This window comes from Castanea sativa, chromosome 1, assembly GCF_040712315.1.
Source record: "Castanea sativa cultivar Marrone di Chiusa Pesio chromosome 1, ASM4071231v1".
Lineage (NCBI taxonomy): Eukaryota > Viridiplantae > Streptophyta > Magnoliopsida > Fagales > Fagaceae > Castanea > Castanea sativa.
Window position 1 is genome coordinate 54,588,680 of NC_134013.1, and position 16,328 is coordinate 54,605,007.

The window sequence follows — 16,328 nt, forward strand, 5'->3', positions numbered from 1 at the left end:
TTTTGCTTCCACTAGTTTCTCAAGAATCAAATAGAGCAAGAACATTCCAGCGTAAATATCAACGTATTGGTAATCAATGGCGGCAGGGTCTTGAGAATCGTGGACAAGATTCGAATAGATGGTTCTAGAAGCAGGAAATCGATGAGCGGTCTTCTCGGAAAGAGTGAGAGGTCTCGAAGTTCCTAAAAGTAGAAAACGGAGTATACGAATCGATTAAGAAGATGAAGAAGAAGAAGAATTCAACTCTTGAAGCTTTGTGAGCCTTACGAAGAAATGCAACTTGGAAGCTATACCAGAAGGGAACATAGCTGATGAGAAGCTCACAATGAGAATGAGAGGAAAAAGCCACAAGTTCCTACAATGTCAAGAATGGTCGTGTTTGTGTGTAAGGAAGGTGAATTACACCTCTCCATTTGCAATCTCACTACACAGTACACACACATAAAGTATCAATGTACTGAGTTTTAATGGGTCAAACCAATACATTCGCAACTAAAAAATGCCTAATATTAACCTTTGGTGATCATTATCCATTATGGGTTCAACAGATACCAAGCAAAATACACTCCAACTAATCACGATTTAATTAAATACACAAAGATGACTATATTAACCCACAAAATAAGAAAATGCTAATAGCAATGAGCACCAAATTATTTATGAAACTAGTGGGTTAGCTGAAAGTAAACAAGATGCATATATGTATCTTGTTTACTATATGCATCTTGTTTACTTTCAGCTAACCCACTCATCTTCTGAATCTAGAAAACATGCTAGTCTGTTCATATCCATTGCTTCATTTGGTTGAATTGGATTAGTACCCCTCCAATTCTCAAGCTTCCCTTCATCCATTAAATCTTTAAGCTTGGCATCACATCCGAAAACTGGCAAATCCTTAGGATAGAAAGACATATTCCTAGGATGACCTTCCCCATCCAAGACAATGTCACATAAATTAATTTCATTGGTTTGGTGGCCATCTGAATTTTGCATATCCGATCTCAAAAGGTCATTTATATCCAAACTCGTCAAAAAGTCAGGGATATTATTCACCTGCTGAACTGAAGGAAATGAGTTTTTACTATCCCCATAAGGAACTATATTTTCATTGACCATCTGATTATTATTTGGTTGCCATGGTAGGATAACCTTTGTGCACCGCACTGCTTTTGGTCGAATCACAGGGTGAGCTACTGATTTTATTCCTGGATAAGAGTGTCCAATGGTTTCCCCTATTCTACTACCTTGTTCATGAATCTTGTCATCTTGCACCCTCTTGCTTAAAATGGTGTTCCAATAATTCTTTATCTCATTGTCAGTTCGGCCTGGTAATCTCCGAGCAATGAGTGACCAGCTGTAACACTCGTTACACAACATATAGTTTGTAAGCACATTGATTTATCACTTTATAGTGTAACATATGAGAGGAGGGAGGGGAATATTTCCCAAACCCAAAGGAGAGAAAGACCATATAATCTATGCAAGTATTCCTTGTAACCCAATTGAGTGACACTTCATAATGTTTCGATCTAACAAAAATATTTAGAGTTGAAATTCTTCATCATCCTTTGTAATTATCGAATTTGAAATAATAATAATAATAATAATAATAATAAACACTCACATGCAAAATGTGTTTCTTTTCACTTGTTTATGATTTGCACATTTGTGGATTTTATGAATTTTTTCTTAAAATTAAATTTATTATTAATTGTCATCAGTATTGTGAGCACATTAACTTAACACTTTATGTATTTTCACTCTCAATGCAAACTAACACAGAAATTCTTGAAGTTTGAGTGTGACCACGTTGAATCCAACAATAATATATATCTTTTTTTTAATAGTAGAAGTAGTGCTATTTGATTTTTTAATACCTCATTTCTTATATCTAATTAAAAATTAGAAGGAAACGGTGGATACAATAGAAGGGATCCCTATATAAAATTTTAAACTATAAAATTTTATGATTTTTTTTATACAAGATAGAAATTTTACACTAGTCTAATTCAAGTATATATGTGTGTGAAATTTTTCTCTGAATTGACATCATTTAACCATGTTCTTAGCATTTCTCATGTTTAAAATCATTTTTCCCAATTCGTTCAGGAAGATTCAATGACATGTGCTTGGTTTTAATTCGAATGCAACGAATCGCCCCTAGATTTTTGTAAAAGAAATGTTCTTATTTTTCTTTTCTTAGCTTCTCTTGCTGCCTTTGTATCGTGGAAAGACAACAATTCAGACATCAGATCCAAGGCATGCCAGATTTAAAAAAAAAAAAAAAAACCACTTGTGCATTTTTTGTTCTCTTCTTGCTCCACCACGGTGCGTTTTAGGCTTTTGGTTTAAAAAAAAATCATTTAAGACGCACATGTAACCACATCCATACTACACGCCGTGTCCTTGAATTATCCGACATGAGTGCGACAACCAAATTGCCGCACTCGTGCTTTCCAAATAATCACACACCGAACAATCTTTACCTTCTTAATACCAAAATATAAAATTAAAAATTAGATTACAATTTTACTAAACCATGCATCACCTTATATCTAAGATATATAAAATAATTTTTTTATAAATAAAATAAATATTTTATCTTTTTGTTAAATTTTATGCTTAAACTATAATAATATTTAATTCTCTACATAAAGTTAACCTTAGTTTGGTTTGTATGAATTCATCAAATTACATATTTCATTCTTCAAATTGACCTTGACTTAATTCTTATTAAATAAATTTATTTAATTATGAGTAATTTATTTAATCTATATTTAAATATAAAAATGTCATTTAAATTTATTGCCTTAAACCTCAAATTATATTGAGTTGGCTGCGTAGAAGAAGAAGAAGATTTCCCATACCTGTTACCAAGAAGCTTATGTAGTTTGATAATGAGATCTTCTTCATCCTCAGAAAAGTTGCCTCTCTTGATATCTGGCCTTAGATAATTCAGCCAACGAAGCCGGCAACTCTTCCCACATCGCCGCAGCCCTACAAATTAATAAGAAGTAAGTGTCAGTGTGAATAATCGACAAAAGAGAAACCACTTTGAAAGAAGAGAGAATATATAGTGCATGTTGTTAGAAGTTAGAACCAGCTCTTTGAGGCAGGTCTGTCCATTTCCCCTCGCCATGGATTTTAATGTAGTTTCTAAGGATGTTATCTTCCCATGCAGACCACGCTCCTCTGATTACACCTTTCGGAAAGCATGGCCTCCTTCCCATTTCTGCTCTCTCACAACACTTGCTGAGGCTTTTTTTTTTTTTTTCCCCTCTCTTTTTAGGTTTTTGCTCACACTACTATACTCTACAAGGAGGTCCAAACCTTCTTATATAGTGCAACAGGAGCTAACACGTTTACAGCGTTTAGCAACAAGTTCAAATATTGCCTGATATTCTCTCCCACCCACCGGTCCCCCCCCCCCCCCCCCCTCCCCAAAAAAAAGAAAAAGCACCACCTATATTTGAGACTATATTGATCTTTTTATTTATTTTTTGATGAATAGGCCTAAGGCCATATTGATCATTAATCACTGTCCAATATTTCTGAAGAGCGTTCTAGAATTCTTGTCTAACTCAGGTACTGCTCTTATAATCATGAGTTGTACCTAACGGTAGCAAATGAGACAAAAAATCCTAGTGCATGAGTTGTACCTAACGAGTTGTGCCAGAAAACCTCTTTTGTCAACCATGCAACACAAGCGCTACACACAAGCGCTACAATTTTTGTCCAAGAGAATGTGACGTTTAGTACAGATGATACTGCGCGCAATTTGATTTAAAACCCATGTGATAATGTTAATTCCTAGTAAAGTTATAAATACTATTTTGGCCATCATTTTGGTTTGATTATAAGGACCAAATATTTTGGTACCAATCAATATTGATATATTATTTTGGATTAATAATTGTTGCATATAATTAATATATATATATATATATATATTAATTGTATTTTTTAATAATTTTTGGGTAAGTGTATATACTTATTTTAGTAACATATAAAAAATATTACAATAATACAAATATTTCTATATTAATGTATAATGTTTAAGACAATACCCTTAAAAAATTATACACATAAATACTTTAGCAATGCTATTTAAAGCTTCAAAGAGCATTCCCATCAAAGCTTTCAAAAATTTTAGCATTTAGCATCTCAAAAAGCCAATTTATCAATTTTAACACCTTATTTTACAATACACCCTACATCAAAAGTTCTATTTTTTTACTACTTCATTTAAAATAATATAAAAAACTTATTAAAATAATAATAAAAAACTACCTCTACAAATATTAAAAGCAATATTTCTTCTTGTTATAAGATTTGAGCTATAGTAGACTACTATCTATGGCAGTCTACTATAGCTCATATGCCAAAATTTATAGAAATAGCATCTTTATTATAGGGTGTTTGTTGTGGAATGGGATGCTAAAATTTGACCTTTTAGCTTTTAAGAGCATTAGCATTTGGTATTCTAAATGCTATATGTAAAAGAATTTTAGCATTAATGCACCAAACAAGCCCAGCATCTGGACTTGTAATAATCAACTATTGCAAAAAAAAAATTGCAATAATACTACAGTCCAATATTAAAAGTAGAACTACACTGTAACGCAATTCAAAAAAAAAAACTAATATTTTATTCACTTTATCAATTTCTCCCTCTCTCTCACCAGGTTTGGGTTTTTGTTTTTATTTAAATTTTAAAAATTGAGATGCTAAAAATATTGTAAAATAATATAGTATAATTGATAAAGTAACTTCTTAGTATAGTAAAATACGATAAAATAAAATTTTGAGATATGAATGCATAAACAAATAATAATAATAATAATAATATATCCACTCATAACAAAGATATAGACCTGACAAGTTTATTACTTTATTTGATTTAAAAAGAAAATAAAAAAGAAAAAAAGAAAACATGCCCCCGGTTTCCAAAAGAAATCATTTCCGTAAAACCCTCGATTAGGTGACACGTTTTTCACTTTTCCCCAAACAAAATATCAAATAAATCCACTTCTATCCACTCGTAAGAGCATCCACATCAGTGTATCTAAAATCATGTATAATACAAATTTTTTTCAATTTTACACATTTTGAGCTACATCAGTGTATCTAAAACTGGGTAAAAATGTGGAAACTCATCCACGAGCTACAGTACCGTGTAAATATACACGGTTACTGTAGCTCGGCTAAACAATATTTTATCATTTTCCCTTCGCTCCTTTTTTTCTCTCTCTGATCCGTTCTCAACAGACTCCATCATTTTCTCAACACAGAATACAGAGATATACTTTGCTCAAAAAAAAAAAAAAACACAGACATACACAAACAACCACAGATCGGTGCTTGACTTGTAGATCGGTGCTTGACTGGTCGGAGCTCGTGGGTCTTGTCGTGGATCGGAGCCGCGGACGCCGGATCGGAGCTTGGATCGGCGATCGGAGCGCTGGATCGGAGCTCGCGATCGCGCTCGGAGCGCTGGATCGGAGCTCGCGATCGCGCTCGGAGCGCTGGATCGGAGCTCGCGATCGCGCTCGGAGCGCTGGATCGGAGCTCGGATCGCGCTCCGAGCGCTGGATCGGAGCTCGGATCGCGCTCCGAGCGCTGGATCGGAGCTCCGATCGCCCTCGGACCGCTGGATCGGAGCTCGCGATCGCGCTCCGAGCGCTGGATCTGAGCTCCGATCGCGCTCGGACCGCTGGATCGGAGCTCGGATCGAGCTTTGATCTGGGTAGAGAGAGAGTGAGAGAGATGATCTGGGTAGAGAGAGTGAGAAATGAAGAGAAGAAATGAAGAGAAGGAGAGAGACAGAGAGAGAGAGAGAGAAATTAATCAGAACGGAAGAAAAGAAGAAATGAAATAAAGACGCGCGTGGGTTAGTTGAGGAAATTAATAAAAAAAGTGAAAAAATTATTATTTAATTAATAGAGGGAGTAGGATAGATGAACTGATGTGGGTAATTTGTAAAAGTGAATGTGTAAAATTTTAAAAGGAGTTTTTGTGTAAAATAGAAGAAATTTTTACATGGACTGATGTGTTTGCTCTAACAATGGGGTAAACCTGACAGGTTTATTTGATTTAAAAAGAAAATAAAAAATAAAACATGAAAGCATGGGTTTCCAAAAGAAAACACGTCCCCAGAACCCTCATGTGTCACGTCTTTCACTTTTCCCCAAACAAAATATTACAAGTCAAAACCAGCCCCTAGCTTCACTATCGAAAGAGTATTTCATGCGCTGGCTCATACAAAAAATTTTCCTTCATTATCTCTGTCTCTCTGTTTCCCAGTTTTGTCGTTACCCTCTCTCTTTGCCGGATATTTGGACGAATCAATTAAGATTTGAGCATATGTATCTTCTTTGACACATAACTTAATTCATATAGCTGATATTGAAATAATTAATTTATTATCTTGCATTATCTGGGCTAATGAGATTTGAGTTACTTTCTTATAAATATATGATTGTAATTCAACATTAGATATCAATGAAAAAATAATTAATTGCTTATGATACACTGATGACTCAGGTTGCTATGAGATTTTATTTTGGTAGAAAATGTTATTTTTTCATTCACATTATTACTTTTTTAAATACACTTTTCAGTAAACTCTTTATCATTTTTCTATCTCATTCAAATATTATTTTTTAAAGATTTTTGTGCTCATTCTTCCGAAAACACTTTTTATTCTTTCTATAATTATTCATCTTGTTAAGACCAAAAAAAAAACTTTTGTGGCTAATGAATACTTGCTCTTCAGACAAAGGGTCACTGTTCATGAGCAAAGAAAAAAAAAATCTATTTGTGATACTGTTTGACCTATATTTTAAGAGGTTGTTCTCTAATGGTCCATTTTGTTGGATAAATTTTGAGGATAGAAAAAAAAATGAGATAAAATATGAAATAAAATTATTTTGTAGGTGTTTGGTTGGAGACTATAAAAGATAGAAAATTTATTAAAGTTTAGATTTTTTTTTTTTTTCCCGGCCATCAAAATGTCATATCCCTAAATTGAAAAGAAAACTAAAAAAAAAGAGAGGGAGTGTTTTAGATAAGCCCGTCCCAACATTCATATATATATATATGAACTTTTTTAGGGAGTGGCCTGTTTCTAGTGGTAGTTGGCACTGGACACGTCAAGATACGGACACGTATCCAAAATTCAACGCAAATTTGCTCTTCTTCTTATTTCTTTTTAAAATGCCCAACCAAAACTGTCAAATTTGCTCTTCTTCTTATTTCTTTTTTAATCTTTCTTTCTCTTTGGATTTAACAGGATTTTTTTTTTTTAACTTCTTTCTTTTGTATTAGGCATGATTTTTCTTTTTGGGTGAGAGTTGTTTGGTACATGTGTTTAAACACATGTTTTTAGTTTTTAAACAATATTACATGTATTTCTATATACTTTTTCACTCACACGTATTTCTAAAAAATACAAACAAAGTTACTAGAACAACGTTAACAAACGGCTCCACTTCTTTAGTTTTTGGTTGGTTGTTTTGTAACATTTTTTTTTTATTGGCATCATTTTTTAATAAGGGCATAAAGTTAATTTATACAAACTCTATTTTTTATCCTTGCATTTTTCATCCCTCTAACAAAATACAAATTAAACAAATTAAAAAAAAAATTATTCTACTACATTTCCATTTTATTTTTATTCTTTATCTTTCTACTTTTTCATTTCTCAACGAAACATACCCTAAAATGGAAATCACCCTAAAATGGAAATGATTTTGGATTGTCCCAATCTATTGAGATACTCATCACCCTTATGATTTACATCTCTCTCTCTCTCTCAATAATGAATGAAAAGATCTCACCTAACAATCTAGCTTTTTTGTTTTTTCTTGCTTATCTTATTAACAAAGGTTAAACACAATGGGACCGGAGCATATTTGATTCATGTAAGATAAACATGGCCAATAAGAGAACAATACAATAATGTTTTTTCCATTTTTATATTTTTCAAATAAGCTATAAAGTATAAAGAACCAATTTTTTAAAACGTGGTAAAAAAATTTTATGATTTACGTCTCTCTCTCTCTCTCAATAATGAATGAAAAGATCTCACCGAACAATCTAGCTTTTTTGTCTTTTTTGCTTATTTTATTAACAAAAGGTAAACACAATGGGGAACGGAGATATTTAATTCATATGTAAGATAAACATATCTCCAATAACAGGATAATGCAATAATGCTTCTCCATTTTTTTTTATTTTTAAATAAGCTATAAAGTATAAAGAACTATTTTTTAAAACCTGGCAAAAATTTTCATTGAATTTTATATTTTAACTAATAATTTTGTAAGAAAATTTGGATTAGCTTCAAATGAAGTGATTTCAAAGAGGTTTCTATAGAATGAGCATGAATTAGTTTTAGACGGACTTAAAATAGTTTCAAAGACGATAGAAGTATTACATGATTTAATTAAAAATTATACAAAAATAAATCAAAACTATGTTAATAATTAGTAAGCTACTTAAAGCTTCAATAGTGTTTTATCTAAATGAATTACATACATATATTTTGTGCAAATATTACGTGTAGAGTGTAAACTTTACTATATTCAAAATAAAATTATGATATATATTCAAAATAAATAAATAAAATATTAAATTTTATTTTAAATTAGTAAAAAATTTTGGTAATAGAAATTTAATAATAAAAATTCGGTTTAAGTAGAATTTTCAGTTTTTTGTAATTTAGGTAATGGAGTTTTACCTAAAGCAAACTATTCTAATAATGGACAAAGTTTCTCTCCAAACTACTCAAACTTCTCCTACTTTTTTTTATCAGATGGAAATTTTAAAAATATAACCATTGAATTTTGAAAAAATTTCAAGGGTGGAAGGAAAAACTATTGTCGCAGTCTGGGAGGGTGGTGTTATTGAAAGCAGTGGTACAAGCCATACCCACCTTTGCCATGAGTTGTTTTAAACTACTTGGGGGCCTGTCATGATATTAAAGCCATGATACAGAAATTTTGGTGGGGGCAACAGGGGGACAACAGAAAAATAGATTGGAAGAATTGGAAATCTCTATATCAACCAAAATCTAAAGGAGGTATGGGGAATTGACAAAGTTTAATGAGGCAAGTTTGGCATTTGATCCATGATACGGACTCTCTTTTCTATAGAGTTTTTAAGGCAAAATACTTTCCTAATAGCACTAGCTTTTAGGCCAAAGAAAAGTCTATTCGAATTTACAAATATAATTGGTTGCTCGGGGAAGGCAATGGTCGAGTTATCTCACCACCCAATCTTTTGCATATTGATGCGACGATGCCCCAACTAATTGATGTTGATTTCAATTGGTGGAACACTACTCCCATTAACCAAGTTTTGTTTTTCCCCTGTTTAAGGCTCAAAAAATCAAGACTATCTTTATTTTCTCTTTTCCATAGGAAGTTCTTCTGTTTTGGCCTCACTCCAACAATGGGGATTATTCAGTGAGGTCGGGTTGCCAATCACTCTGCCAAGATAGCTACAGTGATTTAGCCTCAGTTTCTGATGATGCAACTTCAAAGAACTACTGGACTAACTGGAAGATGAAATTCTCAAACATGGTCAAGACTTTTGAAAACTCACTTAGTGTATAAAGCACTTGTGAATGTTTAGACCCCCCAAATACAAATTTTTCAAAGAAAACTTATATTCAAACAATATATGTGCGGAATATGAAATATAAGCAATGCCCAAATTATCAAACTGCTCTAAGCCATATTTTAATCACAACTCAGCAGTAATTAAAAGCAAAGAGTAAGGAGAAGAGAGATGCAAACACAAGATAACACCGGCATATGTTATCAAAGAGAAAACCGAAGAACTTGGCAAAAAACCTCTCTGCCGCCCTCCAAGTGGTAAATAATCCGTTAGAAAATCAGTTGGGATACATGAACAGCAATAGACCCTCCAAGCCTAATCTACCCGATGCACCTAATCCCTCTAAACTTCTTACTCCAACAAGGTTACGCCGAACCGTGTCTTCTCTAGCTTAGCAGATCCCGCAATTAGCCCATTGCACCAACCAATATGAATTGGTTCTCTCTTGAACTGCTTCTCAAACACCAAGAACCTTCTCACTACTCTGATTTTGGTGAGGTAAGGATTTGGTTTATAATCCTTTCATGGGTATTACAATGGAAAGGGTGAGAGTAGAGGAATTTGGAGAATCAAATGTATAAGATTGTGGACGAATCAATCTTGTTTTTCTCTAGGATTTCTCTCTCAAAATTCTCTCTGGAAACTCTCTACATTTCGTGAGTTAAGGGTATTTATAGTAGGATATGAGATGGAATGTGAAAAGTCAGTTTTAAGCAAAAACAGGGTGCACTGGCGACTCACTTCGCAACTGGGACGAGTCTCGAGTTCTAGTCACCAGTTACCAGATTGGCCAGACTGTACTTTTTGTCCTGTAGTAATCCAGCTGTCCTGGCTCTTCAACTTCCTGCATGCTTCACACGTGTGCTACAGTTTGGTAGGTCGCCACTCTCGAGTCAGTCGTGGGTCACTCCTTGTTGCACACACTTAATCAAATCTTCACACTCTCTCACACACAACCCTTAGATTATTCCCACCTCAATACAGGGTTTCTAAAAGCCAACATATAGTTGAATGAATTCAACTTTACAACCTTCATGTGGAGAGCTTGCACTAACTCCCTACCAACAATAAAAAAGCTGGTATAGATCCTCTCCATTATGTGCCTCGTGTCTCCAAGTTCCTGAGGATACCCTCCACACTCTATAGGGATGTACAAACTTAAAACTTGTATACCAAATGGACTTCAAGGATTTGGCCAAGCAAAATTATCAGTTTCACTCTTTTGCTGATTTGTTTGGGTTGGTGATCACAAAGTCCAATAGCTTGGCCCGATTTGCTATTACCTATTGGCTAATATGGAACAAGAGAAATAAGACTCGGTTGAACCAAACAATGATACCCCGGGGCAGAATTTTATCTACAACTCAAACTTGATTGAGTTCCAGCATCTCCAACTCCAAGCAAAGAAGTTTGTTCAGCCAAACAAGAAGATTTGGAAGCATCCAGACTTGGTAAGGTGAAGACCAATTTTGATGGTGCCATGTTCGAAGAGTTGAATGAAATCCTCAACGAGAAATTATGGCAGCTTTATCCGAAAAAATACCAAAGCCATCTTCGGTAGTTGAGCTTGAAACACTTGTGGAGAGCTGTCCTTTTCATCCAAAAACTTGGTTTCCATGATTCTATCTTCGAGGGAGACTTAGAAATTTCCATCAACGCTCTTCGGAGTGGAAAGTCTTCTCCAACCTCCTTCAATTGCTTGACAAAAGACACATTGTTTTATGCTAGCTCTCTTCAGAGCTTTTCTTTCTTTCACACACCTAGGCAAGTTAATGCCTTAACTCATGCCTTAGCTTAAAGAACGAGACTTTCCTCTCCTATTTTGTTCTGGATGGATGTTGTTCCTCTAAATCTTCATAATTGCTTTGTAATGAATTTGTTAGCCATTAAATAAATTTCCCTATTAGGCTGTTCCGTAAAAAAAAAAATCTTTTTAGTGTGCATCTAATTAAACCCACCCACCCCCAATAAAACCTCTTTTTTTACGACACTTTCAATAAATAAGTTGCTAATAAAGTGCATTTAAATGCACTCTTAAAGTTCATTCCACGAAAAATATCTAAAAATATCATTTTTTTTGTTTGAGTGTTTGAAATGAAGAGTTGTCATTTCATGGAAAAGAATTAATACTTTATGAATTTAAAAATAATGGATAAATTACACTAACCTCCCTTGATATTTTATGAGATGACATTCTCCCAAAAATTTTGATGAAATAACACGCCATTTTACACTAACAGAATATTCTATTTAATATATATATATATATATATATATATATATATATATATATATATATATATTCCTATTAATTTATACATGGTCTAGCAATATCCCTAAGCTTAAGAATCAGGGGCATAGGGAGGGGGGACCCTGGCCACCCTTGCCTTTCTAAAAATTGCTCTTCCTTCTTCTATTTCTATTTTCGGTAAAAATATAAAAACTTATGTATAATTTTAAATAATAGCCCCCCTTACATTTGACTAATATATCATTTTTGTTTCATAAAATTACTCTTATATGTTGGGTCCCAAATCATATTATCACCAAAATTACCAATTCAAAATAGCAATCACACACCAGAACACAAATATTTATGTCGAAATCTCTTTCTCTTTGAAGGAAAAACCATGGGACAAACTCCAAATCAATTCACTATTATTAAATCAATTACAATAATTCTCAAGTTTATGCCTAACTTGTGATTCACCAAATACAATAATAAATCTTCTAGTGTATGTCTCATGGCTAACGAAAATCTCATTGTTTTCTTTTCTTTCACACACACACTAATTATTTCTCTCAAAAGTAGCAACACTTTGCTCTCTCCTCTATATTTTCTTCTCCACGTATAGCCCTCTCTCTCTCAATTAAAGGTGTGCATGGGTTGGGTTGAGGAGATTTTTTTACCCAACCCACCATGGTGGGTCAAAAAAAATCTAATCCAATCCATCACATAAGTCCAACCCAACCCACATGGGTTGGGTTCAGACCAGGTTTTTCCATACCCGTACCCGACCCGCGAGCTAGGACCCGCAGCCCGAACCCGGCCAGTTTATTAAACGGATTTTTTTTCTAGGGCCTAGACCCGCGCAGCCAGGCCACTTCAGGGCCCAATCTTCACATTAGCAATAAGAAGAAGACATCAAAGTTGGGAAATCTATAGGACAGAATTGAATCATCAATGGACAATCAAAATATTCAAAACAACCCAGAAAAGAATGAAATGGTTTTCCTCATTATAGACTGTTCATTACTAACCAAAATGGAATTGAATAATGGGATTCTTTTGCAAAACATGTAACCCAAAAAATAGAAACTACCTAAAAACCAAAACAAATGGCAATCAACTAAAATGCTCTGAACAGAAGATCCTCGACCCAACAGCAAAACAATAAAATAAATAAACGAACAAAGCCGAGAAAGATCTTTCCTTGCAACCATCAACAACCGAAACTGCGGTGAGAACTCACCAAAAGGTCTACGTGTACGTCACAGCTGAAGACGGCGGTGAGAGGCAGAGAGCTTGGGCCAGATTTCAAATGCTTGGGCGGTGGTGCTTGAAAGTGTGACTGTATGAGGTGTGAGACTGAGAGTGAGTGAGGCAGCTGTGGCTGTGAGGGTGGGGCGTGAGGTGAGGCCGTGAGGCATGTGTGGCTATGAAGGTGAGGGCAGTGAGGCGTGAGCTGAATTCTAAGATGTGAGTGGATTAGGGTTTGTTCATAACTATATATATATATATATATATATATATATATATATATATATATAAGGGTTTTTAGTAATTTCAGAGTAACCGGGTCTGAGTCCGGGTTTCGGGCCGAGTTTTTGATAAAACCCGGACTTGACCCGGACTCGCTTCGGTTTTTTTTTTTTAAATCCATACCTGACCCTATTCTTTATCAGGCCAGGTAAAATTCGACCCATTAGGGTCGGGCCGAATCGGGTACCCGCGGTTCGGGCCACAATTGCCATCCCTAAGATTAATATCAATGTAACTCCTTAAAGGCAAACAACACTAATGAGTAAACAACAATAGTAATTTACTAGGGTTTATGTGAACTAATTGGCCTTTATATAGGATGAGAAGAGCTGGTTATTTTAAAATTTTAATTAATTATATAATATATTTTAAATATATATATATATTAAATATATGGGTGGGTTGAGTTAGGTTTGGCGGGTTTGAAATTTTATGACCCAAACCCAACCCGACCCACTATCAAAAAAAAATTTGTAATCCAACCCAACCCACTAAGGCCTAAAAACCGACCTAACCCGGCGGGTTGTGTTGGGTCGGGTTAGTTTTGGCGAGTTGGTTGCACACCCCTACTCTCAATTGTCTTCTTTTTCTGGTACATAGCTCTCCTTTGCTATCTCTCACTCTATGAGGTACTCACACTAATTCTTCTTATGCAACACAAATTCTCTTTAATTTGTGGGCTCTACAAAAAACAATGTCAACAAATCCCAAACCTCATTGTCTCTCTTCTTGCACTGCCTTCTAAGTGAAAATCTCTTTTTTTCTCTCTTGGTTCCTCTCTCTATATTCCCTCTCCCTATAGGGAGGACCCTTTCCCCTCAAATTCTTTATAACATTATTTATTTATAAGACTCTTTTCTTATTCCCTCTTGGACAAGGAATTCAATACTTCTTTAACAAATAATAGACTTTCCTTCCACACTAAAGAAGCCAAATTTTTTTTTTTCCTTCTTTAACTAGAAAACCTAATTAGCATTCCAAGTCACAATTGGAATTTGAGGATATTTCCCAACATTATATACCATACATAACTCATTATTTCAAAATGTATTTCATAAAAATAGAGAAGTGTATAAATTATTAATACACTTTATTTTTCCCCTAGTTACTGTTATACCCTAATAGCTCATTGAACCAAATAATACTTGGTAGACATCCTAGAAATATATAAGTAAATATTTTTAATAAAATTTTTTTTTATTTATTTTAATATTTTTAGAAAATTAGAGATAGGGACATTTTTTTTTTCTTTTTAGAAGAAAGCATTAATGTGGATTTTATGGTTAGGAGTTGAAATAATCCTTTAATTTTTATTAATGTTATATACATACTTAATGTATATACTTTGTTGAATGTAACATTTATGTGTGTGTGTGTATATATATATATATATATATATATATGTAGGTTGGCCCCTACTGAAGAAATTTTTTGACTTTACCACTGTTAAGAATCTTTCTCTAGCCCCAAAAACAGCCTTGTAAAATATTAACATACCAGAAATTACTACCTCTTAAGAAGCCTTATTTTTTTATAGAGAAAAGATAGATCTTAAGAAGCTTCTAATTTAGACTTGTTCTCTTCTTGTTTGGCATCAACTCAACTTTTAGCTTTTAGTTTTTTAAAACTTCAATTTTTTTCCCTTTTTTCTCACTTTTTCAAAAAATTTCAAGGTACAAGTATACCCAAGTACACTTTTAGCAAAAAGTTTTAAAAAAAATTTAAATAATTTATTCCCAAATAGACACTTTGTGTGTGTTTGGCAAAAATTATTTTCCAACTTATTTGACTATTCAACTTATTTTTGCTACTATTCATGGGTTTCACTACACTTTTTGAAACTATTCATAGGTCTCACTGTACTATTTCAGTTAACTTTTACTTTTATTTATAGTATTTTCAGCAAAATAAGCAGATCCCAAATAGACCCTTTATATGTTTTATTTTGTCCAGTGGTTTGCAGGAATAAGTTGCAGCAATGGCCAATATATGACATTTATTTAGCTAGTACTATGCACATCTAGTTGTGGTTTTGGGCCTTTATATCTGGGACAAAGTTTGGTTACAAAATTAATTGTAATCTAAGGCTATAACGTTACTCAATATCTTTTAATTGGAGGTGAATTTTGACAAATCCACCATTGGATTACATTTTCTTCTTATTTCTTCCATGCTTGCAAAATTTCTAGAAAATTAAAGACCAATAGCTCTGTTATCAATAAATTGTTTAGATTGCAAGTTTTTGTAATTGAAATTATGCATAAAATATAAACTTATAGATCATATAGTAAATAATGTATGATTGGCACATAATTTGACGTGCATTAAAAGCATAAAAAACATGTAATTCAATGGTTAGATTTTCAAAATATGTAATAATGTTAAGTTGTAGTGTCACGCCCCAAACCCGATACCCGGATTTGTGACCATGATCGGCATGCTAATATCAAGCTTAAACCTAATATTAACAAAAACCAACTTAACTTTTACAAAAATTTTACAAAAGCTTCTTTCTTTTCATTCTTGTTTCTTTATTTAAATGATATAACTTTTCACTTGACATTCAGAGCATCTACGCTGTACTCAAAGAATAAAATAATCCAAATGTTACTCAAATTTTAAATTTCACATAATACATCTCTTAATGCTTTAAGGTACACAACTTTCATTAGATCCTAAAATACACCATACTACAAAGCTAAACATCAAATTGTTAATTTGGGATCTATATTTTTAAAACTAAAACCAGCTCCTTCCAAAACTCGACTAAAGCTTCCTCTGCTCCAAACTAAAACCTGTTGACTGAAACAGTAGAAAGGGTTAGCTATACAGCTCAGTAAGGTTAAGATACATAAGAATTTAATAAAAATGCATGTAAATCAAATCATTTCATTTTATAAATAATCAAATAGGAGAACATCTTTTCATACATAGTATTTTATAC

At 33.5% G+C, this 16,328-nt stretch overlaps 1 protein-coding gene across 1 annotated transcript; it reads right to left on the reverse strand.

The window, feature by feature from the left end:
- Positions 1-735: 735 nt before the first annotated feature.
- On the reverse strand, positions 736-3,237 carry LOC142622213 (transcription factor MYB1-like). Its single transcript, XM_075795656.1, has 3 exons — positions 3,101-3,237; positions 2,868-2,997; positions 736-1,354 (listed from the first exon to the last, which is right to left on the reverse strand). Exons 1-3 carry the CDS (start codon positions 3,228-3,230, stop codon positions 736-738), a joined length of 879 nt encoding a protein of 292 aa, XP_075651771.1. The 5' UTR covers positions 3,231-3,237.
- Positions 3,238-16,328: the final 13,091 nt, after the last annotated feature.

What these genes read in the sequence shown, in the direction of transcription:
- LOC142622213 (XM_075795656.1), bottom strand. Translation starts at nt 3,230, where the DNA reads ATGGGAAGGAGGCCATGCTTTCCGAAAGGTGTAATCAGAGGAGCGTGG. An exon ending in AGACCTGCCTCAAAGAGCTG is followed by an intron (nt 2,998 to 3,100) that starts GTTCTAACTTCT and finishes ATTAATTTGTAG; the next exon opens with GGCTGCGGCGATGTGGGAAG. An exon ending in CATAAGCTTCTTGGTAACAG is followed by an intron (nt 1,355 to 2,867) that starts GTATGGGAAATC and finishes CGAGTGTTACAG; the next exon opens with CTGGTCACTCATTGCTCGGA.